This window comes from Kryptolebias marmoratus, linkage group LG1, assembly GCF_001649575.2.
Source record: "Kryptolebias marmoratus isolate JLee-2015 linkage group LG1, ASM164957v2, whole genome shotgun sequence".
Taxonomy (NCBI): Eukaryota; Metazoa; Chordata; class Actinopteri; order Cyprinodontiformes; family Rivulidae; genus Kryptolebias; species Kryptolebias marmoratus.
The window spans coordinates 30,630,936-30,645,922 of NC_051430.1; the positions used below are offsets into that span (position 1 = coordinate 30,630,936).

A 14,987-nucleotide genomic window follows, 5' to 3' on the forward strand; every position below is an offset into this window, starting at 1 on the left:
AGTCTTACACGAGTCACACCTGAGTCTTACATGAGTCACACCTGAGTCCTACATGAGTCACACCTGAGTCCCACACGACACACCTGAGTCCTACACGAGTCACACCTGAGTCCTACATGAGTCACACCTGAGTCCTACATGAGTCACACCTGAGTCCCACACAACACACCTGAGTCCTACATGAGTCACACCTGAGTCCTACATGAGTCACACCTGAGTCCCACACGACACACCTGAGTCCTACATGAGTCACACCTGAGTCCCACACGACACACCTGAGTCCTCAGCGTCTCCAATAAAACGTCTCACTTGTGCTGAAGAACAGATTCTGTGCTGAAATTCAGGTCCGATTGAAAACTCACGTTCCGATTTGTCGAGTCAGCACGTATTTGTCCCGCAGACCTTCAGGTAAACTGGACTGATTGTCCGCCATGAGGTTGATGAAGACAAACACTGCAGACAGACAGGAAGTGAGCCAGGTGAAGACAGACAGGGGAGACAGGTGAGGTCTGTCAGGCGTCTCACCTCGGTTTCGTGGCTCAGACAGAGAGAGGACGGCATTGTTGGTCAGAGGAAGCACCTTATTCTGACCGATCCGATCTCCATCTACGTACGTCCCGTTGTTACTGTAGTCCTTCACGAAGACCTCAGAACCCTCCTGATGGACAGACAGGTGGAGGACAGACAGAAAGACTTCCTTTCAAAGCCACAAACATTGATGAGCAGGTTACACCTGAGAGAAACGGGTCAGGATTCTCACTCTGTAGATCCTGAAGTGTTTCTTGCTGTAGATTCTGAATTTTTTGGACCCCTTTTCTTCAGGATCATCCAGGACATATTGACACCCGGAGTCCCGTCCAAACAGGTACTGGTCCTCTATACAATCTGTAAACAAACACATAAATACTGGTCCTCTGACCCCAGCCTGCTGTTAGCATTAGCATTGTTAGCGTGACGCTCACCGTGGCTCCTGAAGCCCCGGGCCATGGGCAGCAGACGGCCCCAGGGTTGTGGTTCTGGTTCCTCGGGGACAGAGGGTAGGGTCACCGGGATGGTGTCCACGCTGCTCAGAGTCCCAGAACCGCTGGACGACTGACTGGCTGAGGTTGGTCCGCTGGACGAACTGGAAGCAGGCTGGGACTGGGACCTGGCCTGAGAAGGGGACAGGGTGGACTGGGTTTGGGTTTGGGACTGGGATGACTCTCCTTCAGGTGGACTCTCTCCAGACATCTTGAAATCTGTGAAATATTATTAACACAATGTGACATGTCCTCCAGTAACAGACACTATAGATACTGTATAACCTTATATTTTATCATATAGACAAAAAAAAATATTTTCACTTGTTCAAATATTTAATCACTTTTTGTGTTGAAATGCTCCTTTACTGTTGTTATTATCTGGTATATTTTAATTAATAATAATATTATTATTAACAGTGTTGTGGGTTCTGCAGGCCTTTTTATCCTGCAAGACACCAGGACTTATTGCAATACCAAACCCAATTTAAAATCTGTTCAATTTAACATTTTAGTCAACAGAAATAAGCCATAACTTAGATTTTAAACTTTATTTATATGTAAAAAGGGTCACTCTTTGATTCGGCAGGAACCTGACAATAAAATGGACCGGAACCAAATAAATCAGAGCCTGATTTGGGTCCCAGAAGCGGAAGCGGGACCCACACAAACAGGGGATTTTCTAACGGAGTTTGGTTATGATGAGGAGGGTCGTTGTTGCAGCCGGAAACCGTCTGGTACCGGAACCAGCGGCAAGAAAAGAGCAAACAAGAACCAGAACCAGCCGACCCAGTTTACCATTTAGGTCTGGTCTGCTCCGCTCCAAGCCCGGACAGAACTGAGCCGAACCGGACTAAATGCACCAACGCGAGGAGCAGACTCACCGGTCGGACCGGTTCTCCTCCGGTTCTCTGCAGGTCCAAAACAAACCAACACAACTCCGCCGAACGTCACACGTGCGCCACAATTCGACCGCGAAATACATTTCCTTGTTTTTTATATGTCACGTGACTAAGCTAGCCAATGAGAAGTTAGAGCAGAGGTCACGTGGCTCAGAAGCTCTCGGTGTTTTTCCGGGTCTGGTTGTTGCTTGTTCGTTTGTCGTCACTGGCTTCGGTACCGGTAAATGGCAGACCTCGGACCAGCTAATCGGTAACATGATCCATGAAGGACCGAGAACCGAGACCTGCCGCTGACAGCCGAACCAGACCGGACCGAACCGAACCGAACCGGTAGCGCGTCAGACCGTCATGTCCAAACAGAGAGGCGGTAAGACCCTGATCATCACTGATGGTGAGTCCGGTTCGATTCGGATAGAGATCTGTTCGGTTCCGTGTTCGGATCGGGATGATGTGTTCGGTTCTGAGTGCCGGTTCAGCTCTCAGCTGCTTCTTCATCTGTGTTCAGATGAGGAGGAGGAGGATGAGAGAGGAGCAGAGGAGCTGAACCCGTTCTCCTTCAAAGAGTTTCTGCGCTGGAAGAACCAGGACCAGGACCAGGACCTGGACCAGAACCAGAACCAGGACCAGGACCAGGAGGAGACACACAGGAAGGTACGGAAACCCAGAATTTGCAGCAGCAGAAGAAGAACTGTCACATCTGTAGCAACATCTGTCTCCTCCTGTCTCAGATGCAGTTTGAAGGCAGCAGCTGCTTCCTGTCAGAGGCTCACCTGGCAGCGCAGGTACGGTGACGTCATCACACATGGGGTCACCTGCTGGTCACAGCTGGTGTAACAGGTGCGACCCACGTCATCAGTGTTTTCTGTCTGTCCAATCAGGAGGAGGAGGAATGGGGGCGGAGCTTCCAGTCTGGCGTTGACAGCACCTCTTCCCTCTGCACCGAGGAGGAGGAGGAGGAGGAGGAGGAGGAGGAGGAGGAGAAGGAGGAGGAGGAGGAGGAGGAGGAGGAGGAGGAGGAGGAGGAGGAGGAGGAGGAGGAGGAGGAGGAGGAGGAGGAGGAGGAGGAGGAGGAGGAGGAGGAGGAGGAGGAGGAGGAGGAGGAGGAGGAGGAGAAGAAGACCAGGTGAGTCTCCTGCACACTGACTCTGTGGAGCGGGTCCTGGTCCCTGAGCTCCAGCTGTTACAGGTGTTACAGGTGTAAGATAAAAAGATAAAATGTTTTAAAGACTTTAAATAAATCAGATTTTTATTCAGGTCAGTAAAACACAGAATAATAAATAAAATAAATATTAACAACATTAATGAACCCTCACCAGGTTCTGTTCCAAACCTGAAGCAGCTGCAGCTGCAGGAGGAGAGAACTACGAAGGAGATGATGAGATCTCCATGACTGAATCAGCCACCTCCTGCAGGAGGCGAAGTGGGCGGAGCTTTCAGATCCAGCAGGTAAGCCGACAGCGCGGCGGTCTGCAGCGTGTCGCTCAGCATCACGTGATCCTGAAGGGGGCGTGTTTTGTCTCGCAGCTGAAGGAGGAGAACGCCGCTCTGAGGAGAACCGTCAGGGAGGCGCAGAGGAGAGCTGAGGTCGACCAGCGCAGGTCAGCACGGACCAATCACATCGCGGCGCTGCCGTGTGTTGCAGCGTGTTTACCCAGCATGCCTCTGTGCCTCCTCCTCTCTCTGCAGGGTGTCGGAGCTGGCAGAGGAGCTGCTGCAGAGGAGGCGGCAGGAGGAGAAGGAGGCGCAGGACCTGGAGAGCATGGTTCACTCTGTGGAGCAGAACCTGCAGCTGATGGCGGTGACACGCAGCCGAACACCGCCATTTCTGATCAGTGATCCCTAAACCAGCTGATCAGGTGTTTACGAAGCGTGTGTGTGTGTGTGTGTTAGAGGCGAGCAGTGAAAGCAGAAAACAGTGTTTCCAAACTGAAGGCGGAGCTTCAGCAGCTACAGGTGAGTCTTGTTTACCAACAGCAACAACAAATAAATGAAAGTAGCATTAAAGCTCATTATGTCCTGAAAAATGATTTCATTTTTAACCTTTTTGGTCAAAAATAGAAAATGATGTTATGCAAAACAAAAAACAGAGTAGTTATTAAAACCGAAGCAAACATGAATTAAACCGGAGTCCGATTCAAAGACGGCAGGAATAATGTGAGTATAACGGGACGGTCCGTACTCAGCGTCCTGATTGGCTGCACCTGTGCAGGTGTAAAGTCCAGGTTTCAGGTGCTTTCTGTTTGCTTTAACCTGTTTCAGTCCCAACCTTTCAGTAAACCTTCACGTCGAGGCCAACCAGGCAGGTTGAAGTGTGCTTGGGGGCTCGTCCGGGATCATTGGGATGTTTTTCCGCCTTCATCGTCTTTACGTTAAACCAGCAGAATCCTGGTTCTTCACCCGGAAACAAACACTAAACTTCCTGTGGACTCTGTGTGTTTGAGGTGGAGCTGGACTCTCTGCGCTCAGAGAACAACAGCCTGAAGGCGGCGGAGTCCCAGGTCGTCATGACGATGAGACAAAACGCTCAGGTGGCATCCGAGTACTTGAACAAGACTGCAAGCCACGCCCACTCCTCCATACGGTCAGTACACACACACACAAGTGCAGAATGTGTGTATTCACTATCTGTCCCTTTCTGACACGAAGAAACAGTAAAACCATCAGTTATTGGTTAGTTCAGGTCATGTGACCTCTGAGCGGGAAAGGTCTTTGTTCAGGAGTTTCATTTAAACTCATCTAAAGGTGTTGAGGATTTTCTTGTTTCTGATCAGGAGGTTTTGTTGCAGCTCGCTGCTGTTCCACCAGGTGGAGCCAAACTGTCTCACCTGTCACGTGCCCGCTGATGACCTGAGTGTGTGTGTGTATGCTTTCAGACAGCTCCTCGGAGAGGCAGAGACTCTCCGCCTGGCCTCTCAGCTCCTGCAGTCCATTGATAAGATCTCCACGGTCCACACAGAGTCCTGAACTCCTTCAGACCGCCCCCGAGGATGGGCAGGAGGAGGCGGTTGTCATGGAAACAGAGGGGTCAGAGGTCACCAGAGAAGTGGAAGACAACGTTTTAATTCAACGTGACTCTGAATAATTTTTTATTTTTAGCAGTAGAAACATTTTAAATCAGACCTTTTAATAATGTGATTTATTAATATTTATAATAAATCTGTGGCCTTTAACTGTTTTATTGATGTTTTAGTTCAAACTTCCTTCCTTGGTTCCTCTCTGCCTCCGTTCTGACTTCATGAACACTTCAGACGTTCCAGAGTCGACATTTAGAACAAGAACCTTATTTACATATTTGTTTTTACTTTGTCAAAAGTTAAACAAACCAATTAAAAGGTTTAAAAGTGTCATGAAATAAAACTCATTAAACTTCCTGATCACAGAGGCTGGTTTGTTCTATAAAACAAGAAGTTGTAACAAAATCAGATTAACTCAGATTAACTCAGATTGTCTCAGATTAACTCAGATTGTCTCAGATTATCTCATATTGTCTCAGGTTAACTCAGATTGTCTCAGATTAACTCAGACTGTCTCAGATTATCTCAGATTATCTCAGATTAACTCAGATTGTCTCAGATTAACTCAGATTGTCTCAGATTATCTCAGATTAACTCAGATTGTCTCAGATTATCTCAGATTAACTCAGATTGTCTCAGATTATCTCAGATTAACTCAGATTGTCTCAGATTATCTTAGATTATCTCAGATTCTGAGGTGTTTCTTCTCTGCAGTGGAAATGTTGGGATTCTTTGAGTTTAGATCTGGAACAAAACCTTCAGAATAACTTCAGGAACCTTAACATGGTTCCTCTGAACCTCAAAGAACCAGGAGGTCACCTGTCAGCTCTGACACACCTGATGACATCACAGCAGCATGACGACTGCTGCTTGGTGATTGGTCGGTTCAATTTGGAAGAGTTTCCTTCTGTAGTTGTCCAGGTGTCTTGAAATGTGGGTCCACACTCAATGTAAACAAAACACTCATCTGAAAACGACGCGGACGTGTGAGATTATCTCATGTTTTTAGTCACTCCCTGTTTCTGCAGGTAAACAAACACACCTGGTAGTCGGCAGCCAGACACTAATTTTGCTTACAGATTTTTACATTAAGGACACAAAAGCCATCAGTTTATTTTTATTTTATTAATTTATTTTGATCACTCTTTAAGACTTAGAAAATCTTGCTGTTTAGTTTACTTCCTTGTGTCTTTGAGTTTAATTATTAATTCTGGAGGTTTTATTAAACTTTCTGGTTGTTTTGTTTGTTTTATTCGTCCAACATGAATTTAATTTGTTTTATTCTCTTTTATTTTATTTTTATTTCTTTTATTTATCTCTTTTAGTGAAAGCGTGTTGATGAGATCTTTCCAGTGTTTCTGTTGTCTTTAGATATAAAAAAAATATCAACAGCTTCCTGCTCTGTCTCCCACACACACACACACTTTATGTTTCACTGCTTATTAACTAACATACCTTACATGACTGTAATACCTGCAGAAACAGGTGACTTCACAGTTTATGAAAAGAATTTTGGTTTTCCTTTCGGTGGATGATTGGATCAGACAGAAGGGGAAGAAGAGGTATTTATTCAGATCTGTTTCCTTATTATAAAAACTACGGTTTTAGTTTCTCATAAACAGCAGCACCTCAGGAGCACAGAGACAAAGGTTTTGTCCACTTGGAGACAGTTTTGTCCAAACGGGCAGAATGAAGCTCCAGCTGGAGTTTCACTCATCGTCTGATTCGTTGTCCTGATTCCATAAAAATTTAAATTTGAATAAAAGAGGCTAAAGTAAGCATGCTGTTTTTCTATTTGTCCTTAAATAATCTCTACTCGTCTCGTGATTCAAACATCAGGACTTCCATGATGCTTCAGTCCCTCATGTTTCACTTTGTTTTATAACTCAGGTTGTTTGATTATTTTGTCTTCTTCTCTGTCTCTGTCTGTCCTCAGTCCAACTCCCTCCCTGTCCTCTCTAACTGCATCCATATCTGTCCTCTTTGTCTCTAACATCCTTCTGTCCCTCCTCTGNCTGATGTCCTCATTCCTAATCCTGTCCATCCTCGTCCCTCCCAAGGAGAACCTCAACATCTTCAGCTCTGACACTTCCTGTTCTGTCTCCAAACCAAACAACATGGCTGCTCTGTTAACCCTTCCTTTGACCTTTGACCTTTGCTGCCACTCTTTTGTCACAGATCACTCCTGAAACTTTCCTCCATCCTGCCTGGACTCTCTTCTTCACCTCTTTACCACACTCCCTGTTCTCCTGGACAGATGAAGTCCTGCACCTTTGTGACCTCTGACTTCTGACCTTGTAGCCTCACTGCTCCACCTGCCTCCCTCGCATTCACACACAGGTTCTCTGTCTTGTTGTATTTATTTGATGGATAATAATTTAAACATCTGTATTTCCTCAAAGTAGCTTTAATTCTCCTCCACAGGCAGAAGGTCGTCATTCCGGTCATACCAGCTTCTTCTGGGGCAAATGTTCTGAAAGAAAAGTTTCTTGGGGAAGCAGGAAGTTGGTGTTTCAGGGGCAGTTATTCTTCTCACATACCTAACATGCCACCATCACAGCTGCCTATTGGTACTGACAGAACACGCCCACAAAACTGTGTATAAAAAGGAGAATTAGTTGTTTTCTTGTCTTTCAAGGAACTTCTTGGTCGGATAAATGGAGGTAAGAAATGTTTGTTTCAAAGGATCTTTGTGGTTTGGAGGCTAGCTGATGGCTGATGGCTAACTCATCTTTTTTCTCAAAACATTCCTATTCTTGAACAGTTTATACATCAAAACGTAAGTATGTTTGTCTTCTTTCACTCAGTGTGTCTCTTGCTGCTGTAAGGCTGATGGTTTTCTCTCAAATCCTTCCAGAGTGTAGAGTACGCACATCCAAACTCATTACTTCCTTTGTATCTGAGCTGAGAAGTTTAATCTTCAAAACTTGAAGTGAAGGATGTATTTAACTTGTTGAATATCCTCTAAAAACACAAAAATGGACACCTGTGACCATCAGAACCTTCTGCTACTAACGGTTCAAGAGTTGTTTTGATACGCCTAATAGTTTTGGGACAGAGGCTGTTTGTTTGAGGTTTACTTAAAAAGGTGGGAGAGGATCGTAGCCTTGATGGTAATGTTTGATGTTGTCTTTCAGTTGTTGGTTCTTCTGTTTTCTAAGGTGAAAATGGTGGTAATATACCAGGTGACCTTCTTCAGTGGAGACGCTACCCACTCCAGCACGTTTAACGATGTCTTCCTCACGCTGGTGGGCACAGAGTCCAGCAGTGAACGAACAAAGCTCTCACGCTTCTTCAAAGAAAAGGTAAGAGTTAAAGATCTCTGCTTCTTCAGACACACATTCTGCTGCTTCGAAAGTTTGAAACGTCCATTCATTGATTCCTCCTGATCTAAACCATCCATCCATCCATCCATCCATCCATCCATCCATCCATCCATCCATCCATCCATCCATCCATCCATCCATCCATCCAACCATCATTCATCCATCCATACATACATACATACATCTATCCATCCAAACATCCAACCGTCCGTCCGTCCATCCATCCATCTGTTTGTGACTTCAGAACCTTTTTTCTTTGTTTTACAGATGTTAACCTTTGAAGTAAAATATCCCGAGCCCATTGGTCAGATTTTGGTAATAAAGCTGGAAAAACTACATCATCTCCTCCTAAACCAACCCTGGTTCCTTGCTAAGATTGAGCTGAAATCTCTTGCTGGAAAAATCTACCAGTTTCCAGTCTACCAGTGGATCACTGACTGCGAGGAGCACTGTTTCAGAGAGGGAAAAGGTTTGTACATCCTGAACACATCTCAATCAGCTCAGAGAACTCTGAAAACAGCAAGGGGGTGAATTATATCCACAACATACTGGGTTTAATCTGGTTGTATTTTATCTTTAAGCTGCATTAAACTTTGATGACTCAAATTCTCTTCTTAAAAACTATCGGAAACATGAGCTTGAGGAGCGGCAGAAAGTTTATTGGTAAGATCTCTGAGTTTGTACAAATCTTGTGTAACAAGATTAAGAAAAAACTGCAAACACAAACCTTTGGGACTTTTCTAAAGTCCTCCTCACTGCTTTTTTTTAGCTGGGATCAGTATAAAAAGATGTTACCCTACTGCATGAAGGCAGAAAGCTTTAAATCACTGCCTCTTGATGTTCGCTTCTCCACAACCAAGGAAGTTGAGATGGGCTACACTGCAGCTAAAGCGTAACGTTTTCTTAAAGCTTAACAAGTTTCTACCTACTTCCTGAAGAAAATTTCAGTTAATCTGTTGACATTTTCCAGGCTGATAGAGCTGAGAATAGAGGAACTGGCTGAGTGCAAGACGAAATGGGAAAGTATGGAAGATATTGATCGGCTGTACAGATGCCATCGGACTGACATCTCAGGTACGGAGTCATCATCGGACACTATAACTCTGAAGACTCGATAGTACAACTAAAGCTTTTTTCCAGATTATGTCCATGCTCACTGGAAAGAGGACGCCTTCTTCGGCTACCAGTTTCTGAATGGCATTCACCCGATGATGATCCAGCGCTGTGAAACACTGCCTCCAAACTTTCCTGTCAGTGATCAGATGGTCTTCTCGAACAGTCCGCTCCATCTGGGAGATGAGATGAAGGTGATTGTCTGATATTTCCCAAAGCAATCCATCCATGTGTGGCTTCTTACACATTTGTCAAAACATGTCTAAATCTGAATTTTTAAACAGAATGGCAACATATTCCTGTGTGACTACAAGATTTTGGATGGTGTAAAAGCAAACATCATTAATAAGAAGCAGCAGTACGTGGTAGCTCCTCTTGTCCTGCTTCATAAAACTCCTGAGAACCAGATGATGCCAATTGCCATTCAGGTGAGATAAGCTCTCAAATGTAGTTTTTTGCAGGATCTACAGTGGTCCGATTGTACTGTAACAGTTTAGTTGTAGAGGTTGTTGAAAGGACCCAAAGGCAGACACAAGACCTAGATAACAAGGATATATGTATTTATATATGTATAAAGAAATGGGTGGACAGTAATCAGATCCATGTCTCCTTCGTTTGTCCTGCAGCTGCAGCAGACTCCAGGGAAGAAAAACCCCATCTTCTTTCCTACTGATTCTAAGTGGGACTGGTTGTTGGCGAAGACTTTTGTGAGAAATGCAGATTTCAACGTGCATGAACTCAGCGCTCACCTGCTGCGCACTCACCTCCTGGCTGAAGATTTTGCAGTTGCTGTCCTGCGTAATCTGCCCATGGTTCATCCTCTGTACAAGGTACATCACGATCTGATGTTCATGTTGTACTTGCGTCAGTATTTTACACTGCTAAATGGTGTAAAATGCATTGAGATTTCAATTAATTTATTTCTTCATGAACAAAAACAAGTTGTGCAACAGGGTATAAAGATATTAACATGTTAACCGAACTGTTGAGTTCTGAACAAAGATCTTGTTCTTCTTCAGCTCCTCATCCCTCACACTCGCTACACTCTGATGATCAACTTCTTGGCTCGAAAACTTCTCATATCAGAGAATGGAGTTTTCACGAAGGTATATAAACAAGAAGACTCTCCATAGATTATGTTGTAAACATTATCTGACTTTTGATGTAAAAGTCTTTGACTCCTTCCTAGTTTGCCTCCTCTGGTGGAGATGGTATGTTCTCCATCCTGAGCAGGTCGATCTCCTCAGTGACCTACAGATCCCTCTGTTTACCCGATGATATTGCTGATCGTGGGCTGGAAGATGTGCCAAACTTCTACTACAGGGATGATGGGCTGAAGCTGTGGAACATCATCCACAGGTTATACACACTAAAGACGGTTGGGTTAATTGTTGGATTGTAGGGTCATAGGTTGGGATGGTTTGACCAAATATTGGGTCAAATATAGATTTTCAGTCATCCAGGAAAATCTGTTTTGGACAAATAAATAGTCTTGTACTACAAAGGAAGGATTAAAGATCTAAAATACAAATTCTAACCGATCCCAATGTTTCAAAGGTTTGTGCAGGGGATCCTTGTCTTCTACTACAAGGATGATAAAATGGTCCAGAAAGACAGTGAACTGCAGGCCTGGATCAAGGACATTTTCCAAAAAGGATTCCTTGGTAACAAAGACACAGGTCAGTGGTTTCACATTCTTTATGCAGTTCTGTAAATGTATTTAAGTAACTATATTTGTTCGAATTACCAGGGGTCCCGGAGAAGTTGGACACTGTGGATGAGCTGGTGAAGTTTGTTACCATGGTGATATTCACCTGTTCAGCACAACACTCAGCTGTGAACTCTGGGCAGGTAAATCACTGCAGCGAACCTAGAAGGTTTCAGTTTTAGTGAAATGACATGGTGAGGTTTGATTTTCTTTAATGTGCATGACTTTATGAATTAAACTCCGTCCGTCCATCCATCCATCCATCCATCCATCCATCCATCCATCCATCCATCCATCCATCCATCCATCTGGGACCAGGCTGTTGGGGCAATAGCGTAACCAGAGATCCCCTGACTTCCCTATCTCCATCTACCCCTTCCAGCTCATTCAGAGGGACTTTAAGGAGATCAGTTGTGAGATCTAATTTATCCAGGGAGTTCTTGGTCTGCCTCGAGGTCTCTTCCCAATGGGACATGTTCGAAACCCTTCCCTTGTAAAGTGTTCAGAAGATATCCTTAGCAGATGCTTAAATCTCCTCAACTGGCTCCTTTGGACGTGGAGGAATAGTGACACTACTCTGAGCTCCTCACCCTATCTCATCATTTGTATCTGGGAGCTGAATCTTTCCATTATTACCTATGGCTCCTGACCACAGATTAAGGTCAGAACAAAAGTTAATTGGTAATTTGACAGCCTTGACTTCTGGCTCAGCTCTCCTTCCACCATAACAGATTGGTCCAGCATCTACACCACTGTTCTGGTGTCTGCTGGAGGACAACAGGACCACAGCATCCCCACAAACAGAAATGGAGACCCTTTGTCCCTTGGCTGTGCCTAGAAATCTGTAACAGAAATGAGTCTGACTCATTTCTGTTGATGCAAACCAAACTCTCACTTCAATTGTTCAGGGACCCAAAACTCCATATTCCAAAAGTACCTCTGCAAAAGCCCACAAGGGATGCAGTCATAAAGATAAGATAAGATAATTTATTAGTTTCCCATAGGAGAAATTTGTCTTGGAAACCTTGTAAGCCTTCTCCAGGTCAACAAAAGACACGAAGACTGGTTTGAGGAACTCCCAAGATATCCTTGTGGGGGTAAAGAGCTGGTTTACTGTTTTTTGACCAGGAAAATTACAAAGCTTCTCCTGAATGCTGTTAATGAACCAAATAATTGGACAAATAATCATTTTTTTAAGTTAATAAACACCATAATCAGTGTTATTTCCTCCTAAATGTAGTGTTCACTTACCTGAACTGTCTGTTTACTCCCTGCAGTATGACTTTGATGGCTGGATGCCCAACACCCCCGTCTCCATTGACCTTCCCCCACCAACCACAAAGGGAACAGCAGATGAAGCCATGTTGCTGAGGGCATTTCCCCACATTAATACCACAGTTAATGGCATGGCTACTGTTTGGCTGCTCAGCAAACAGTCCACTGACTCAGTAAGTGGCTTCAAGAAAACGTCCCGAATCATACATGTTGTTCATGAGCAATTACAAGCAGAGAAAATAACCCCAAATAGCTGCTAAAAGACTCTGTTCACTTTTAGTTATGTTGTACACAATGGTGCCAAAGCTGCTTTACATTGAGTCATTGTTGGTGGTGAAAGGTCTCTGCTGCGTCACATCGTCAGTGTCTCAGTAAAAAAACACCCAAAGACATCACATTGGTCGTAACAGACGAGGTAGACACAGGTTCACCCACACACCCAACAGCTGAATGTTTTGTTTTGATCAATAATAAAACATTAATGTAAGACAAACTGAATGTGTCTCTGATGTCAACAGGTCTTTCTTGGGAACTACCCAGAGGAGCTTTTCACCGAGGACATTCCCCTGCAGAAGAAAAGGGCCTTCAAAGAAGATCTCATGAAGTTAAGTGAAGAAATCAACCAGAGAAACGAACATCTGGACTTGCCGTACATATACCTGGACCCAAAGCTGGTGGAGAACAGTGTGAGTCTTTGAGTCTTGGAAGATGATTCCCCCTCAGCCGTCAGTCAAGAAAAGAGAATGAGGGGCAAACTGGAACCATGGTGGAGGGAAACCACTGTCTGCGATCTCTGTGTGCTGATTTGGTGTTTCATGCAGTGTCTCTGATTTACCTGCATTAAAAATGATTGTTCTGCGTGTTATTCTAAAATTCCCTGTTGATAATAAACTAAACAGGGCATCATGTAAAACCAAACAAATGTAAAACAGGAGCTTTGGAGCTGTTGTGATGAGAATCAAGTGTTTGTGTTCCTGTGAAGCTGGATTGTTTCCTTTCTTTTGATTTTTGATTCAAATAATGTGCTGTGATTGGGTAGGACTGGCAGGAGGAGACAGAGGCTGAGAAGGAGCAGGTGTTTGTAATAAGTCAGAGGAGAAACCACCCTGGGGCTGAATGAAGGGCTCAGGAGTAAAGTGAGAGTCTGTTTGGGGTCATTTAGGGCTGCCAGCGATGGAGACAGTCAGATAGGTGGTTAGTTCCTGCCTGAGGAGAGGAACCTGGTGTGGAACCCATCCAGAGGGTCTAGTGTCCTCCCTGGGACGTTGGACGACGTCACAAACTCAGACCCCCGGGAGGGGTCTGACCAGCTGGGGGTGCTAAGGGAAGTCCTGTCTCATTTGTAGGTCTCATTTAGGTGAGTGGTTTAATGTGGGAGTTTTATAAACGTTAACCTGTGTGTGTGTTGTTGTTGCCGCAGCCCTCTAGGGGGCGCTGTTTGCAGTGGATTACCTTATTAAACAGCTGTTGTGGGTTGCTGTGGAGTAATTTGGATCAAACTGTCCTGCAGATACTAGATGCTCAGTTCTGTCTCCAGGTTGGATCCATCTCTCTTTTTCTGATTTAATAAAGGGCTACAACCTGTTTTGTGTGCAGTGATTATTTGAAAGTTCTGACTTTTTAAGGCAAGATTTTCTGCCTCTGTGACCCACAACATATATTTCAGTGATTTGTCTTTTATCTGCAGTAGCCTTTTGTTAAAGAAACTTTAAAATAAGAATAAAACTTAGATAATAATGACAGAGTCGATGGATTTGGTTATATTCTTTTACTTGCACTCAGGAGGACAGAGCTGTCTGGAGGGGCGATCCCTCACAGCTCAGTTTTAAACACAACCAACATGACTACAAGGTGAACTTTGTTCCACTCCTGGGAACCCAGTTAGAACATTGTTGATGCAGTCAGGAGCAGATCCTTCAGCTGAAGAACATCAGGTCAGTGTTGGAGGGCAACAAGCATTCACTCTGCATTTAAAGGCCGACCATACAGATAAAATTAATGTCACACCTTTGAGCTAACTACCGTGGAACATGCTTGGATCAACGCTGGTTCATCCCTCAAGTTCATGAGCCTTTTCCTGTCTCTCAGAGGTAAAAACATTCCTCCATCATTGAGTATAAAAGCAACAGAAGCTGTGCTGGTTGAGACAAACCAACCTTGCAGCTGGAATCACAGCAGATGATGGTTCTACAGAGAATATCATCAACATGGAGGACTTTTAGTGGACCAGTTTAAGCCGGACCACCAAGATCAGTCCCTCAGATGGAACCGCATCAAGAACAGACATCCAACAGCTGATGGAACCACGTGGAGCAGGAGAACCTTCGTCAGGCTCTACAATCTAAATTATTTACACAAAAGTCACTTCAGACTTTCCTGAGCAAATAAGGTCTCTTTGGTCATTCTTTAAAAGATGACAGAACACCATTAAACACACAAACTGTCATAGTTTGGTGTTTTCAGTTTGTTGTTTTGATTATTGTCTTGTTTCGGTTTGAGTTCTTGTTTCAGTTTAGTTTTTCCTGTTCATGTTTGTTGTCATCATTCACCTGTCCTCTGCTCAGTAGTTTTCTGGTTTCCTGTCACACCCATCTCCAGCTGTCTTCACTTCTAATCACACACCTGTTCCC

The 14,987-nt window shown here is 44.4% G+C and overlaps 3 protein-coding genes across 7 annotated transcripts in view; 2 read left to right on the forward strand and 1 right to left on the reverse strand.

Moving 5' to 3' along the window:
• The window catches only part of chek2 (checkpoint kinase 2), a 6,254-nt gene extending 4,207 nt beyond the window's left edge, over positions 1-2,047 (reverse strand). Inside the window, exons 1-5 of one of the 2 annotated variants that reach the window (XM_017436568.3) lie at positions 1,904-2,047; positions 963-1,238; positions 761-885; positions 526-658; positions 363-453 (exon numbers count right to left, since the gene is read on the reverse strand). In XM_017436568.3, coding sequence (XP_017292057.1) covers positions 363-453; positions 526-658; positions 761-885; positions 963-1,230 — 617 coding nt within the window. In that variant the 5' untranslated portion in view covers positions 1,231-1,238; positions 1,904-2,047. The remainder of the gene's footprint in view (positions 1-362; positions 454-525; positions 659-760; positions 886-962; positions 1,239-1,903) is intronic. The other variant, XM_017436569.3, reaches the window with a different exon arrangement.
• Positions 2,048-2,083: 36 nt separating this feature from the next.
• On the forward strand, positions 2,084-5,300 carry entr1 (endosome associated trafficking regulator 1). Of its 2 annotated transcripts, none has more exons than XM_025010687.2 (10): positions 2,084-2,312; positions 2,427-2,572; positions 2,650-2,703; positions 2,803-2,892; positions 3,233-3,367; positions 3,446-3,519; positions 3,608-3,719; positions 3,812-3,874; positions 4,363-4,502; positions 4,795-5,300. In XM_025010687.2, exons 1-10 carry the CDS (start codon positions 2,270-2,272, stop codon positions 4,883-4,885), a joined length of 948 nt encoding a protein of 315 aa, XP_024866455.1. In that variant the 5' UTR covers positions 2,084-2,269; the 3' UTR covers positions 4,886-5,300. The 2 variants fall into 2 exon arrangements, with proteins under 2 accessions (XP_024866455.1, XP_024866453.1); XM_025010685.2 differs by having other exon boundaries at positions 2,085-2,312; positions 2,800-2,892.
• Positions 5,301-8,001: 2,701 nt separating this feature from the next.
• Positions 8,002-14,987, forward strand: part of LOC108248088 (polyunsaturated fatty acid lipoxygenase ALOX15B) — a 9,832-nt gene continuing 2,846 nt past the window's right edge. For 2 of the 3 annotated variants that reach the window (XR_005233686.1, XR_005233687.1), the window contains exons 1-14: positions 8,002-8,240; positions 8,529-8,730; positions 8,843-8,924; positions 9,031-9,153; positions 9,232-9,335; positions 9,402-9,568; positions 9,659-9,802; positions 10,001-10,204; positions 10,394-10,480; positions 10,564-10,733; positions 10,932-11,053; positions 11,125-11,225; positions 12,360-12,530; positions 12,876-13,714. Coding sequence is in view for 1 of the 3 variants with exons in the window: in XM_037978068.1 (XP_037833996.1) it covers positions 8,046-8,240; positions 8,529-8,730; positions 8,843-8,924; positions 9,031-9,153; positions 9,232-9,335; positions 9,402-9,568; positions 9,659-9,802; positions 10,001-10,204; positions 10,394-10,480; positions 10,564-10,733; positions 10,932-11,053; positions 11,125-11,225; positions 12,360-12,530; positions 12,876-13,055 (2,052 nt within the window). In the remaining 2 variants the exon portion in view is untranslated. Of the gene's footprint in view, positions 8,241-8,528; positions 8,731-8,842; positions 8,925-9,030; positions 9,154-9,231; positions 9,336-9,401; positions 9,569-9,658; positions 9,803-10,000; positions 10,205-10,393; positions 10,481-10,563; positions 10,734-10,931; positions 11,054-11,124; positions 11,226-12,359; positions 12,531-12,875; positions 13,943-14,987 lie in introns of those variants that run through there. The other variant, XM_037978068.1, reaches the window with a different exon arrangement.

Excerpts from the sequence above, each read along its gene's own strand:
- entr1 (XM_025010685.2), top strand. The coding sequence starts at position 2,270 with ATGTCCAAACAGAGAGGCGGTAAGACCCTGATCATCACTGATG. Across the intron at positions 3,368-3,445 it reads GGAGCTTTCAGATCCAGCAG|CTGAAGGAGGAGAACGCCGC; the intron begins GTAAGCCGACAG and ends TTTGTCTCGCAG. Across the intron at positions 3,520-3,607 it reads GCTGAGGTCGACCAGCGCAG|GGTGTCGGAGCTGGCAGAGG; the intron begins GTCAGCACGGAC and ends CTCTCTCTGCAG.